Source organism: Dreissena polymorpha, chromosome 3 (genome assembly GCF_020536995.1).
Source record: "Dreissena polymorpha isolate Duluth1 chromosome 3, UMN_Dpol_1.0, whole genome shotgun sequence".
Lineage (NCBI taxonomy): Eukaryota > Metazoa > Mollusca > Bivalvia > Myida > Dreissenidae > Dreissena > Dreissena polymorpha.
The window spans coordinates 137,752,354-137,767,546 of NC_068357.1; the positions used below are offsets into that span (position 1 = coordinate 137,752,354).

Consider the following 15,193-nt stretch of genomic DNA (forward strand, 5'->3'; position numbering starts at 1 on the left):
TGTACGTAATCATATAGAAATCCTACTTTCGGTTTTAAAATTAAAAATAATAATAAATTACTTGTTAACTAGGCTATTTAATGACAATTTTGCAAACTTTCAAATTGCATCTATATGAATTGATTAACATGTACTTAATTTCAAGGTGTGTGGCTTTAAACCATTTTCTTATGTATTTGCCATTTATTTGTATGTACCATTTAATAATAACTAAAATTCCAAGAAGGCCATAGAAACAATGCGTTGTTAGTGACGTGGCAGATTATGTTGGCAAGTCCAAAGTGTGCAGCAGTGCTTAATGTTTTTGAAACAGCGTTTTTGTAATTCAAATTAGGATAAACAATTTTGTTGGATGACTGGTACCCACACTACTAGAATATCAAATCAAGGTGTATGAAAATTATTCTAAATGCTCCAGGTATTTTACATTCGGCATTAAGCAATACCTGTAAAAAGGAAATTTGCAGTGTTCCTTTTCTGTATTTTCATTACTTTTGTTTATCAGCTGGTCACAATTTGTGACACATTTTTTTTACTGCTGTTGCTTTCCATGTTTTGAAATTGTTTATTTGTTTTATCCATTTTTAAACATTTGAAAGTCAATTGTAATATAATACAATTACAGGTTTTGCTTGTCAGATATGATTACAGCATTTGATAGGGTTTAAATGGCAAGAACATACTTCTTACATGATGAGAATGAACCACTGGTATTTTTTGCAAAACAAAAGATATAATTATACAGTTTAACACCACTAAATCAGATCCTCTTTTAACGGGAATCCTCTCTTAACCCTTTACCACTTTGATACATATTTTAACGCATTTGTAGTCCCTTAGAAAGTTACATTTAATTAAATACCTTTCTTTGAAAATTCAAGTTTTAAAGGCTTAATTTCCAACCCTTAGTTACTGATTAGCAGCAAACAGCATAAAACCTGAAAAGACTGCGAGTTAACTTACTTGCAGGCTGTTCTGGTTTTATGCTGGTTGCATAAGCCATTTTCACTTTGCTTCTTATGGCGGAAAGGGTAAACTGGATTAATCTTCTGGTATGGTTTTATTTTCCTGTAGATACATAATATGTAAAGAATCAACCCCAATACCTGAATCCTCTGCATTCCAAACACCAGTCTATTTGTATACCATAATTGCTTAGTACTGTGCATATATTCACCCTGCAAATAAAACCAGAACAAACTGCAAGTAACTTGCAGTCTGTTGAAGGTTTTATTCCATTTGCTGCTCATCAGAACCATAGGGTTGTGAATGAGCCTTGAAAACTTGACTTGCGTAACAAAGTACGTTAGAAAGGTCTTATATTTAACCCTTTCAGTGCCGGAACCGAATTTTAAAGGCCTTTGCAAACAGTTTGGATCCAGATGAGACGCCACAGAACGTGGCGTCTCATCTGGATCCAAACTGTTTGCTATTCTGATAGTATTCTTTGAAAAAAATCTAAGAAAATGCTAATTTTAGAAATTCAGCAGACGACATTTTAGCAGAAGACAAATTTCCCAGCATGCAAAGGGTTAATTTGATTGTCTAAGGGGCTATAAATGTATCTGAGTTATAAAGAGTTATGTCAAATTTTAAATTAAGTTAATAATAATAGCCCCATTTCTTTTTTGTTCGCAGTTCATGAGATTTGTACGTAAAATTGGAGACGGGGATATAACAATCAAAGATAACGAAGTGATTGAAAAATCACTTGAAGCTAAGTCAGAGGCCTGGGCAAATGAATTTGCAAGCTCTAGTCAAGAAACCCCCTCTCAGTCTCAGGTATTCACATTGATTGTTAGAGTTTGTGCTTTTGTGTGCTGTGTGTGCTACATGTAGTTGCTTGGGAATGCTTTCTTCATCTAATGGCTATAATGCTCAAATCACACTCTTACGTCCTATGGGTATAATCCACCTTAAAAATGTGTTGGCATGTATAACCCTTTACCACTTAGATACGTTTCTTTACGCATTTGTTGTCCCTTAAAAACTTAAATTTAATTTAAGTCTTTCTTACTAGATTCAAGATTTAAAGGCTTCATTTCAAACCCTTAGATCTTAATGAGCAGCAAACAGCATAAAGCCTAAACAACAGACTGTGAGTTACTCTCAGGCTGATAGGGTTTTATGCTAATTTTGTGCTAATTGCACATATCCTTTTTCACTTTGCCTCTAAGTGGGAAAGGTTTAACTGTTAACAAAAACCAATTCAACAAAAAAGCAAGCTGAATAATACTTGAGACTATCCAGATAAATTGCTTACCTTATTTTTAGCTCGGCTGTTTTTTTAGAAAACCTGAGGTATTGTCATAGCCAGCTTGTCGTCCGCCATCAACCGACGTCGTGCTAAAACATTTTGCTCTAAAATCAAAGTGCTTCCACCTACAACTTTGAAACTTTATATGTAGATGCACCTTGATGAGTTCAAGGTCACTGTGACCTAAAAAAAAAATAATCTGGCAAGCTTTCGTTTATTCAAAAATGCACCCGCAGCCTAGCGTTGGCTCTTGTCTAAATATTATCAGAATAAAATGTATCAGCATTAGGAAGTAACTTAAATGTTCTCCTGTTGATATGACGTCATAGTTGTTGCTGTCTTTGTTAATCATTAGATTATTAATTATTTTGAAGCGAACATTTAACCATGCATTATTTTATAACATATCAAATGAAATAACTGTACTGTAACAGAAGAATGCAAACATCCATTTTGACCCTCTGCTATCATTCAATCTTACTGATTTGTTACTTTGATACTTTTTCTTTGTGTGTTCCAAATTTCTAACTATGCCTGGAACACTTCTCTTGTTTTGTATTCCTTGCCTTATGCTTTCCTTATTCCTATATTTCTTGTTTGATCCTAGATGTAACTAGAAAAACCAGCTTTAGCTTTACTTTTCTTAACATGCATAGGTAAAGTAGAAATTAGACTGGTCACCGTCTTTTCAAATTGTCGGAAAAAGACCGGTGTGAAAAAATGTGGGACTCTGAAAATTAGGCAAATGTTTGGGGGAAACTCTGAGAATTTTATTGAAACAAATCTAAAAACACTTAAAACACAGTAGTATGTGAAGTCTGAATAAAACATCTATTTGGGAATAAATTGTGTTTTTTTCAACAATGCATAATATGAAGTTTTACATGTTGTATTTATTTAGTTTGACATATTATACTTAAAATAGATACTTCCATATATAATAGCATCATTTAAATTGATTTTACTACAAAACTGGATTTTTTATTGATTTTTTTTTTAAATCCTCATAAAATAAAAACTAGTGTCCATGCGGCGCATGAACACAGTTTAAAAATACAGTAAAAAGGATACAAATACAATCACTGTTAATCAAAAGTAATGGAAAATAGCTTATTAAGCTTGAAGTATAGATAAAATATTACAAAAATAAATTCATATCATGAAATGAATAGTTTTGTTTGAGAAAATCACCAAAATGATGTCCATTCCATGTTTGATGTCTTATTCCACATTCACATAATACATATTTGGTCAGTATTAGAAGTTTACAAGTATAGGAATAGAAAAGTGTGGTTCAATAAGTAAGTTAGCTATCATTATTAAGTGCTTTTATTTGAGCAAGGGAGTTGAAATGTGTGGTTAATTATCAGTTAAAGGACACTGCATGATTGAAAAACGTCATTTCAGAGTGAATGACAGTGTGTGGTTAATTATCAATTAAAGGACACTGCATGATTGAAAAACGTCATTTCAGAGTGAATGACAGTATTCACTGTGAGAGCCACACTCTAGGAAAATGGGGCTAAGTAAATGTGCATTAATTGTCATCCCAGATTAGACTGTGCAGTCTGCACAGGCTAATCTGGGATGACACGTTCCGCCTTAACTGGATGTTTATTAAGAAAAGAGACAATCTTCCACAAAATCGGAAATGTTGTCCCTGATAAGCCTTTGTGGACTGCACAGGCTACTGTGGGAGGACTCTACACACATGCATCAAGCCCTGTTCTCCCAGAGCTTGGCTGAAACATTCCATGCTAGCTTGATTCCTAATGTCCCTAGTTTCTGTCCTCAGGGCCGTTCCCTGGTGGACAAGTGGGAGGAGGAATTTATGTCCGAGAAGGCTGTCAATGATGCGGAATTCTGGGAGAAGCTCGAGCAACATTGGCAGGATGTTGCACAGTAAGTGGAAGGCTATTTTTTATTTTTTTCAATATGTCTGAGTTTTGGCTTTTTAGCTCACCTGATTGCTCAGGTGAGCTTTTGTGACCGGTGTTTGTCCGTCGTCTTTCCGTCCATCAGTCATCCACATTTGTTTGTAAACACTCTAGAGGCCACATTTATTGTCCGATCTTCATGAAAGTTGGTCAGAAGCTTTGTCCCAATAAAATCTCGGTCGAGTTTGAAACTGGGTCGTGCCGGGTCAAAAACTAGGTTACTAGGTCAAAAAAAAGAAAAAACTTATAAACACTGTAGAAGTCACATTTCATGCCCAATCTTCATGTAACTTTGTCAAAAGTGTTTGTCTTAATGATATGTTGGTTGAGTTCAAAAGTGGTTCCGGTCCGTTGAAAAACATGGCCGCCAGTGGGCTGGGCAGTTTTCCTAATTAGGCTATAGAGAAACCTTGTAAACACTCTAGAAGTCACAATTTTTGCCCAATCATCATGAAAGTTGGTCAAAACATTGGTTTTATTGATATCTCGGACAATTTCGAAAATGGTCCAGATTGGTGAAAAAACATGGCCGCCAGTGGGCGGGGCATTTTTCTCTATATGTATATAGTGAAAACATGTGAACACTCTAGAAGTCGCATTTTTGGCCCAATTTTCATGCACTTTGGTCAGAACATTTGTTTCCTTGATATGAGAGTTGAGTTCGAAATTGGTTCCGGTCAGTTGAATAACATGGCTGCCAGGAGGCAGTTTTCTTATATTTATATAGTAAAAAAAGCTTGTGAACACTCTAGAAGTCACATTTTTTGCCCAATCATCATGAAACTTGGTGAAAAGATTGGTTTTATATGTATCTCAAATGAGTTCGCAAATGGTCCTGATCGGTCAAAAATATGGCTGCCAGGGGGGTGGGCAGTTTTCCTCATGTGACTAGAGAGAAACCTTGTGATTGAACACTATAAAAGTCACGTTTTTTGCCTAATCATCGTGAAACATAGTAAATACATTGGTTTTATTGATTTCTCAAACAAGTTGGAAAATGGCTCAGATCGGTGAAACAAACTTTTTAGCTCACCTGATTGCTCAGGTGAGGTTTCAGGATTGGTCTTTGTCCGCCGTCTGCCCGTCCACATTTGGTTTGTAAACACTCTAGCATTCACATTTCTCAAGCATTCTTTATCAAAGTTGCTGAAAGATCTCAGTCAAGTTTGATAATGAGCAAAATCACATAATTAATGCCATAATTATTGCCCTTGGATTGTCCAAATTTTCATTATATTATACAAAATCCTTGTAAACACTCTAGAGGTCACAATTTTGTTTCAGATTTTATTAATCTTGGTCATAATATTTATTTTTGTAAGCAAAGTTTGATGTTTGGTAAGGGGGTCAACTCAAAATATAGGTCACCAGGTCAAATCTTACAAAAACAAAAACACTCCATACACCAGAGTTTTGGTTTAATAATGATGAAACTTGACCAGGATGTTTGTCTGGACAATATCTAGGTCAAGTTTGACGTTTGGTAAAGATTGAATGAACCGACTCCTCTCAGGGGAGCGAACTAGGGCCATCTTGGCCCTCTTGTTTGAGTTGATTTTGGAGTAAATGAGGGCCACTATGATTGGTTTAAGAGTAGGTGGAGGCTTTTTGATTGGTTTGATGGTAAGCTGGGTCTACTGGTATTGTTATATTTCTGTATTAAGTATAACATTAAATGGGGAATTCTATATTAAGTATATTTAGTATAGCAGTAGGAGGGAGTTTTTATTTAGTTTAAAACTAAGTGGAGACTTCTTTGTTAAGTAACTGTATAAAGTGACTAATGTGTATGGTTTGACAATGAGTTGGGACTACTATATTTGATGTATTGAATGTGTAGACAATAAAAGCATTATCTAATCAGAGTGATTCCCCAATTGAAGCATCAAAACTTGATTTCCAGGACCAGTGAGGATCATGCCTGGTTGACAGAGTTTGATGACACAGCACAATACAAGGTAATAATGAGTTTGATGACACAGAACAATGCAAGGTAATAATGAGTTTGATGACACAGCGCAATACCAGGTTATAATGAGTTTGATGACACAGCACAATATAAGGTAAAAATGAGTTTGATGACACAGCACAATACAAGGTAATAATGAGTTTGATGACACAGCACAATACAAGTTAATAATGAGTTTGATGACACAGCACAATACAAGGTAATAATGAGTTTGATGACAAAGCTCAATACAAGGTAATAATGAGTTTGATGACACAGCACAATATAAGGTAAAAATGAGTTTGATGACACAGCACAATACAAGATAATAATGAGTTTGATGACACAGCGCAATACAAGGTAATAATGAGTTTGATGGCACAGCGCAATACAAGGTAATAATGAGTTTGATGACACAGCACAATACATGGTAATACATGTAATGAGTTTGATGACACAGCACAAAACAAGGTAATAATGAGTTTGATGACACAGCACAATACAAGGGAATAATGAGTTTGATGACACAGCGCAATACAAGGTAATAATGAGTTTGATGACACACAGTGATATTTTTTCATTTTTAAACAATGAGTTTTTAAAGTGCACATGTGCTGAAACAATGAGCTTTTTCCAAAAATAATGAGATTTTTTGGTTTTCAAATTATTCAAAGCAATGATGTTTTTTCCTTGCATGCTACAAAGTTGGATTTAAGCTAGGGTGCTTGAATAGCAGTAACGTGGTCTGATAAAGCAGCAATAATGAGTTTGATGACACAGCGCAATACAAGGCAATAATGAGTTTGATGACACAGCACAATACAAGGTAATAATGAGTTTGATGACACAGCGCAATACAAGGTAATAATGAGTTTGATGACACAGTGCAATACAAGGTAATAATGAGTTTGATGACACAGCACAATACAAGGTAATAATGAGTTTGATGACACAGCACAATACAAGGTAATATTTAGCTGCATAGAATCTAATACCAAACAATGTTTCAGACATCAATCTTAATATGAGTTATTAATAAGGGAAGAATAAATCAGAAACTTTTGCCATGTGTTATTAGGAAACCAATCTATCAAGTAGTGTGTATCCCCACATCTAGACATTCTTAGGCATGCATTTAAATTTCTAGAGTGAAAACCCTAACAACAGATCATTTGAGACTCGTTCTGAGAAAACTGGGCTAAATGCATGTGCGTAAAGTTTCGTCCCAGATAAGCCTGTGCACTTCGCACAGGCTAATCAGGGATGATACTTTCCGCTCCTATGGTATTTTTTGTTTAAATGAAGTCCCTTCTTTCCGAAAATCTTGTTAAGGCAGAAAGTGTCGTCCCTGACACTTAACGCACATGCATTAAGCCCAGTTTTCTCAGAACACAACTTTTTTAATCACATTTTCATCTTTGTTCAAATTATCAATGTGCTTGTGTCAAATATATTGTCAGCCAAACTCAAGTACATATTAATGTTTGTATGTTTTGCACTACGTACTATTTTACGCAGTTGAATACATATGTGTTTTACGTTAGCTTGTTTGTTACATTCTCAACCTATATGAACATGAGGAAAAAAGAACAAGGATATTGATGTTCAAGTTAAAGGACATAATGTTGGATATTTCTGATGTGACCTGTTACTCCTTAATGCAGCTACATGAGACAAGTGAAAAAAGCATAACATCAATAATAGATAATTATTTTGAGAGGAAGGCAGGGCATGGAATGAATTAATTTAAATAAATCAAAATAGGACATACCGGTACATATCATTTGGACAAAAAGTGCTAAAAATATGCATCCATTTAGTTTGTTCTAAAAGCTGTTGCCAATAAATTGTAACTTATATCAATTGGTATAAATACAACATCACACATTCTGTGACCAGGAAGGTTAACATTATAATACATTTGTGTTGATCAGTCTGTAAAAGGTTATTAATCAAACTTGTGACTATGTTTAAGCCTCACTTAGAAAACAAGGGTGCTTTATGCAGCTGCATAAAAATGGGGCTTAATGGATTTGCCTAAAGTGTTGTCCCAGATTAGCCTGTGCAATTTGCAATGGCTAATCAGGGACGAAACTTTCCACCTTAACTGGATATTTGTTAACAAAAGACTTCCTTTAAACGAAAATCCATAAATACGTAATCTGGAACTACACCTTTAGGCATTTCCTTTAAGCCCCATTTTCCTAAGGCAAGGCTCATGTGCAGTCAATCGGTTAACAGATAAGTTAAGTTTGATAACAAACATTTTCCAGATTGAAAAAAAAATTCCCGCTTCAACTTCCCTTAGTGATCTTGCATGTTGAAACTAATTGGTGACAGCTTATTGAACAAACAAAATTAATGTTGCTTCACATCAGGAGTACAAATTTGAAGAGGAAAATCCCCTGCTAGACCACCCAGACCCGTTCCAGGCTGGACTAGAGAAGCTTCATCAAGGAGACATACCCAACGCAGTGTTGCTGTTTGAAGCTGCTGTAAAGAAAGACGAGACACATGCAGAGGTAAGTTTAAGTTCAAACCTATTTTTTATCCCTCGCCAAAGGCCGATAGATATGGAAATGGTGTTGTCTGTTGGTCCGTTTGTCACAAACTTTTCAGGTCTGTATCTCAGAAACTATATAAGATATCAGCATAATTTTTTTTTCTGGATGTTGGTCTGTTGGTAGACCAGCTCGTTTCCGATCAATAACTTGTGAATGGATTGACCAATTGGCTATTTTTGTGTGTGACAATATATTCCATGTGAATATCCCATCACGATATCTGAACATTTACAAGCGAAACGCCCAATTGGCGTTGGGCAGCGTCGGAAACACAACTTAGCTCTCTTGAATACGTCATTCTTCTGATGCTGCCCGAAGCCAATCTCGCATTGGCTCCTAAATGTTTGGCTATTGTTGTGGGAAATTCATATGGAATATATTGTGGCACAAAAAAAAAAGAGTTTTGTTTTGCATTAAATCTATGTTTCCAGGCCACATAGATATAGCATTGAAAATTTGGCTTTTGCTATAAGGAACACTGATTTTTTTATGTGTTAACTTTATTTTACGAAATATTTGTTGATTTTGAGTATTTATGTGACTTTAAATACAGGACATCAAATATTACCATAAATGTATTTTATCCCATGCCATACTTTGTTTCCCATGTAATATAACAATTACAAATATTTTTATCTTACACATATGTAATATTCTTTTTAAGTAGCATATTTTTATGTCATTTAAAGTTCTGCATGTGGATTTAAGCTTGCCTACTTTAATTATAACAACAGGTTATGTCCCTTTTCTCAACTTAGACATTCAATGACATCATGCTACAAAATATGACATGAGGTGACATGGGTTAATGAATTTTCTTCATATATTTAAGTCATGGTCTAGGAAATTTGGGTTTAATGGGTGTGTGTTCAGTGTTGTCAAAGATAAGCCTGTGAAGTCTAAACAGGCTAATCAGGGACAACATTCTTTTCTTTTATGGTATTTTTTGTTTAAAGAAATTTTTTCGGAGTGAAAATCAAGTTAGGATGGAAAGTGACGGCACTGGTTAACCTGCTTGTCTGGGACAACTATTCATGCACATGCATTAAGCCCGGTTTTCATAGAGTGCAGCTTATTTTGTTATGTCACTTTGATTATTTCTAGGCTTGGCAGTATCTGGGCACCACACAGGCTGAGAATGAACAAGAACCTGCTGCTATTGCTGCACTCAACAGGTGAGATTGCTTTCTTTTAAGCCCCGTTCTGCGAAAACTGGGCTAAATGCAAGTGCCTTGATTGTCATCCCCGATTAGCCTGTTTAGTCTTCACAGGCTAATCTGGGTGATACTTTCCACCTAAACTGGTCTTTTGATTAGAAAAAACTTTCTTTAAATGAGAAATACCTTAAAAGTGGAAAGTGTAGTCCCTGATTTGCCTTTGTGGACTGCTTGAGCTAATCTGGGATGATACTTTACGCATATGCATTTAGCCCAGTTTTCCCAGAATGAGGCTCTTTTACAGTATACAGTGATTTTTTTTTAGCTCACCTGATCACAACCTTACAACAGAAAACCTGCTTAGTTCCTTTGTTTCTCAGGTGAACGCTGTGAGGGCTTGTTCCCTGTTCATTGTATAGCTGTCCTCAAGCTGGTATACACAAGATCTGGTATTGTTTAACCCATTTATGCCTTGTGGACTCTCCCATCCTTCTTAATTGGATAAATTTATTTCCAAAATTAGGGGTGTCTAGTATATTTATTTCTATATTTAGAATATTTCTTACAGAAATTCCTTTTAGCAAACAGTGTAGAAAAAAGGCCTTGGCAAACAGCGTAGACCAAGATGAGACGCTGCATGATGCGGCATCTCATCAGGGTCTACGCTGTTTGCCAAGGCCTTTTTTCTACACGCTAGGCATAAATGGGTTAATGTAACCTTTTGGAATTAATTTTTTCCTGGTTGTTTTGACTGTTAAAACACTGTAGTCTTCTAAACTTTATTATGGAGACAGACAGTTTCCAACTAAGGTCCATTGTATTGACAGTTTATGGCCTAATAAGCCCTCTCAAGTTTGTGGCCTTCAAAATAACCTGTACTTGATGTCTTGGAAAGATTAAATGCTCTACCAATCAGTGCTACAGATAACATGCTTAAAGGCGTAAAAATGAATTAAATTTCTTAAATAACGATTTAGATTTAAAATCTTTGTGTAAAGTTACGCATTGAAAAAATAAAACACGAATTCGAAATTTTCGAACGTGCGTAAATCTTCCAGTAGCAAATTGTATACGTTAAACATTTCATCCCAGTTCTGACTCCCCTAGGCGCTCAATTAAAACTATAACTTTAAGTCAACGCCACTCAAGCGTTTGCTGTGAGGAAGAGCCACACCTAAGAACAGTCAAAAGGCTAAACGGTCTTGATTCTGTTCTCCTAGTATTGCAGGCGAGTCATTACTGTTTATTGTACCTTTTTAATTACACTTATCGTAATTTTTATACACAAGTAATATACTGTATACCTATTCAAAATGTCATTAAAATTCAATGTTAAATATAGTATTTGATATGACATTAACGGCGACCAAAAGGCCATTATGACCTAAGCCGAAGTGTCAGTGACCGTTTTACATAAAAAATCAAAATGGCTGACCGAAGTGGTGTATCGAAGCGTGGAAGGCAAATTTCCAAGACTATAAACCAAAATGTTGAATTGTTGATGTGTCACAAACAATGAATAAAAAATTATTTGGTAATATATTGTTAAGAATTAATTTTATAAATAGGGGGTTAAATAAGAATTAATTTTTAAAATAGGGAGTAAATAAGAATTTGACCAAATTTTTATCTGGAGCTCTGCTCCCAATAATCCAGAACTTTTGCAATATAAAAGATAGCAACTTGATATTTGGCATGCATGTGTATCTCATGGAGCAGCACATTTTGAGTGGTGAAAGGTCAAGGTCATCATTCAAGGTCAAAGTAAAAAAATACAATCCAAGGGAAGTAATAAGCTTTAAAAGGGAGATAATTTCTAAACCTGCCAAATGATATATTGAAATTTTATTCAAATAGGGGGCATTGTGTTTCTGACAAACACATCTATTGTTTAGGTTTCAGTTGCATGAACTTAAAAGAAGTTTAAAGCACACACAATTGAAAGTATTGTTATTCTAAACTTTAATTGAGTTTCAGCACAGTTTTTATGTATTATTTTAATTTTTGCACATCATCTTGTCTTTAGGTACATTGAGCTGCAGACTGGCAACCTCACTGGGAAAAGGGGGTAAAATGCATTTGTAAACTGTTGTAACAGATTAACCTCTCCAGTCCGCACAGACTAATCTGGGAAGACACTTTCCACCTGAACTGAATTTTGCCTAATGTTTAGCGCATAAATATGTTTTTCAGGTGCTTAGACCTTCAGCCCGGCAACCTTACTGCCCTGATGTCTCTGGCAGTTAGTTATACCAACGAGTCCCTGGCATCACATGCATGTAATACCCTGAAACTGTGGCTGAAAAACAATGAGAAATACGCTCACCTTGTGCCTGAACCTGTGGAGAAAGCACCCAAAGTGTCCTCATATGTGTCCAGGTAAGAGCAGACTTCCAGAAAGCACCCAAAGTGTCCTCATATGTGTCCAGGTAAGAGCAGACTTCCAGAAAGCACCCAAAGTGTCCTCATATGTGTCCAGGTAAGAGCAGACTTCCAGAAAGCACCCAAAGTGTCCTCATATGTGTCCAGGTAAGAGCAGACTTCCAGAAAGCACCCAAAGTGTCCTCATATGTGTCCAGGTAAGTGCAGACTTCCAGAAAGCACCCAAAGTGTCTTCATATGTGTCCAGGTAAGTGCAGACTTCCAGAAAGCACCCAAAGTGTCCTCATATGTGTCCAGGTAAGAGCAGACTTCCAGAAAGCACCCAAAGTGTCCTCATATGTGTCCAGGTAAGTGATGACTTCCAGATAAGGTTTTATATGCAAGGGTTATTGACCCTCTGACCATCAGCTAAAAAGTGAGCCTTGCTCTGGGAAAAGGGGGCTTAATGCATGTGGGTAAATTGTCCTCCCAGATTATTCATTACATGCAGTCTGCACAGGCTATTCAGGCACAAAAATAAGCAGTCATGCATTTGCACAGTATGGCCACAAGTTATGCTGTCCACTATAAAATTATGCTATGTTTTGTGGTCTTATAATGACTACTCATCAGAGTATGCAGATGCCAAGAAATATCTGGACGAACATTTTTAATAAAAAAAACATCTTAAGGCCTTTTTTTGAACGATTTGGCTGTATTTCATTAATTGTCATCTTTAAATATTGCTATTACGCCATATGCAGCAAGTGTAGCTAAAGACAAGCCTGTGCTCAATTTCAGTGAACAGCACAAGGAGATCCAAGACCTGTACATCCGGGCTGCACGGGGGGCGGTGACGGGCGAGATAGACGCAGATGTGCAGTGTGGTCTGGGGGTGCTGTTCAACCTCAGTGGAGAGTACGACAAGGCTGTAGACTGCTTCTCCGCCGCACTCCAAGTCAGACCTAAGGTGGGTTGAAGCAAATGTGGGTTGGAGCATTTTAGGGCCCGTATTTACCAACCCATTCTTCAAGGGGGTGATTTCTCCTCCTTTCAACTTATTTCCTCCCTTTCAATTTGAAAATAATTTTTTTAATAGTTATTAACTTTTCTGGATCTATATACAAATGAAGAGTTTAGTTCAAACCTGTTAGGGAATTTTCCTCGCCTAATGTGGTAGTTAAATTTGACCTTGAACTGAGGGTCCGCGTTTAGGTTTTGAAATCTGCGTTTAGGTTTCGAAAAAGCATTTTTCGGGGGCATATTTTCTTCCGATGGAGACAGCTCTTGTTTATACTTTCTTTTTGACATATGCATATTTTTCTCTGTATTTCCCTTGAATCTTTTGGCCTTTCAAAACTGGTCTGCCATAAAAACAAAATGGAAAAAAAGTAGTTTTTACCTATCATCCAAAAAAAGTGTATTGTCAAACTTTGCTTGTTTATTCATCATAAAATTAAACTTATCACCTTATGTTTACATATTGCATAATGTTAACTACCCCCCGGTAATGTACTTATGTCTGATTATCAACTTATGTTTACTAATCATATTATGTTTTCTTTTCAAATTTGGTTTACTTATAGCCTTATGTTTACCTATTGTTGTATCAGGTTTACTTAATGCCTTATTTTTATGCCCCCGCAGGAAGGCATATAGTGATCGCACTGTCCGTCAGTCGGTCTGTCTGTCCCTCCGCCTGTCTTTCCTTCACACTTCGCGTTTAGGTTTCGAAAAATCATAATTTCTATGTCGCTTTAGATGTAACATTCATATTTGGTATGTATTTGTGTATATAGACAAGGCCTTTGCATGTGTACACAAATTTTGACACGTATGACTTAGGGTTCGCGTTTAGGTTTCAAAAAATGCTCATAACTTATATCAAAACGTTTATTAGGGGCATATGTCATCCTATGGAGACAGCTCTTGTTTCTTATGGCCTTATGTTTACATGTACTAATCACCTTACTTATTACGCAACATTTCTTGATAAGGTAAATTGTTTTAAGGTTAAACCCACAGCTTCACTTATCACAGTTTGTTGATAATTTGTCATGCATTTAAGGCTCATCTAAACAGCGATTTTGTATTTCCAATTGGATAAAAAATGAAATTGGGAACATTCGCACTGTGAAATCTCCAGATTGGGAATTAAAGGTCTATTAAATTGCTTGGTACTTAATTGCCGAAACTCAATTAAATATTCTTGTACATGACATTTTGCTGAAATGTTAAGTTTCAGTGCTCATTTATTTATTCTATGGCAGAAAATGCACTTTTGGAACGAAATTGATGCAACTTTCCTTCTTTGGGGGAATTTTTAAGAAGTGAATTGGAAATTTAGTTATTTTTCTTCATTGTAAAGTGCCTTTATGAGTTCTTTATAAAGAAGGAGAACAATCACTTGCGTTAAATTTTCTGTTTTATCCAGGATGCCTTGCTGTGGAACAAGCTGGGCGCCACACTGGCAAATGGGAGCCGCAGCGAGGAGGCAGTGGACGCGTACCACAATGCACTGCAGCTTGCGCCTGGGTTCATACGTTCACGATACAACTTAGGCATTGCCTGCATCAATCTTGGGGCACACAGGTATAAGATAAGAACAGAATGGGTTTACGAATGTTTGTGTTGTAATATTGTTGTATGGAACTGTCCTGTCTTTTTATCACAGCTGAAGTGTTAGAATTCAGCTGTGAGAATGCTTTTATACCGGTCATGTTTGAAAAGTTTCTATACTAAAATTTGAACTTTATACTGAAATAAATAGTTGACAATTTAAAAAATAGAAAACCCCACTGTGGGCTCAATGGCATTATAGGGATCAGCCATGCAGCCCATGATATGGATTCAAATGGAAGGCCTTGGTCCATATACAGGGTTCACACTGACCTTGAAAAGTGCTTGAATTTCAATGTTTTCCTTGAAAAGTGCTTATAAAGGCTGTGGAGTGCTTAAAAAGTGCTTAT

At 36.1% G+C, this 15,193-nt stretch overlaps 1 protein-coding gene across 4 annotated transcripts in view; it reads left to right on the plus strand.

The window, feature by feature from the left end:
- LOC127871621 (peroxisomal targeting signal 1 receptor-like) overlaps positions 1-15,193 on the plus strand; it is a 38,723-nt gene that overhangs the window by 16,776 nt on the left and 6,754 nt on the right. For 3 of the 4 annotated variants that reach the window (XM_052414733.1, XM_052414734.1, XM_052414735.1), the window contains 8 exons: positions 1,639-1,782; positions 4,053-4,159; positions 6,098-6,152; positions 8,521-8,664; positions 9,811-9,881; positions 12,057-12,242; positions 13,026-13,194; positions 14,659-14,816. In XM_052414733.1, coding sequence (XP_052270693.1) covers positions 1,639-1,782; positions 4,053-4,159; positions 6,098-6,152; positions 8,521-8,664; positions 9,811-9,881; positions 12,057-12,242; positions 13,026-13,194; positions 14,659-14,816 — 1,034 coding nt within the window. The remainder of the gene's footprint in view (positions 1-1,638; positions 1,783-4,052; positions 4,160-6,097; positions 6,153-8,520; positions 8,665-9,810; positions 9,882-12,056; positions 12,243-13,025; positions 13,195-14,658; positions 14,817-15,193) is intronic. The other variant, XM_052414737.1, reaches the window with a different exon arrangement.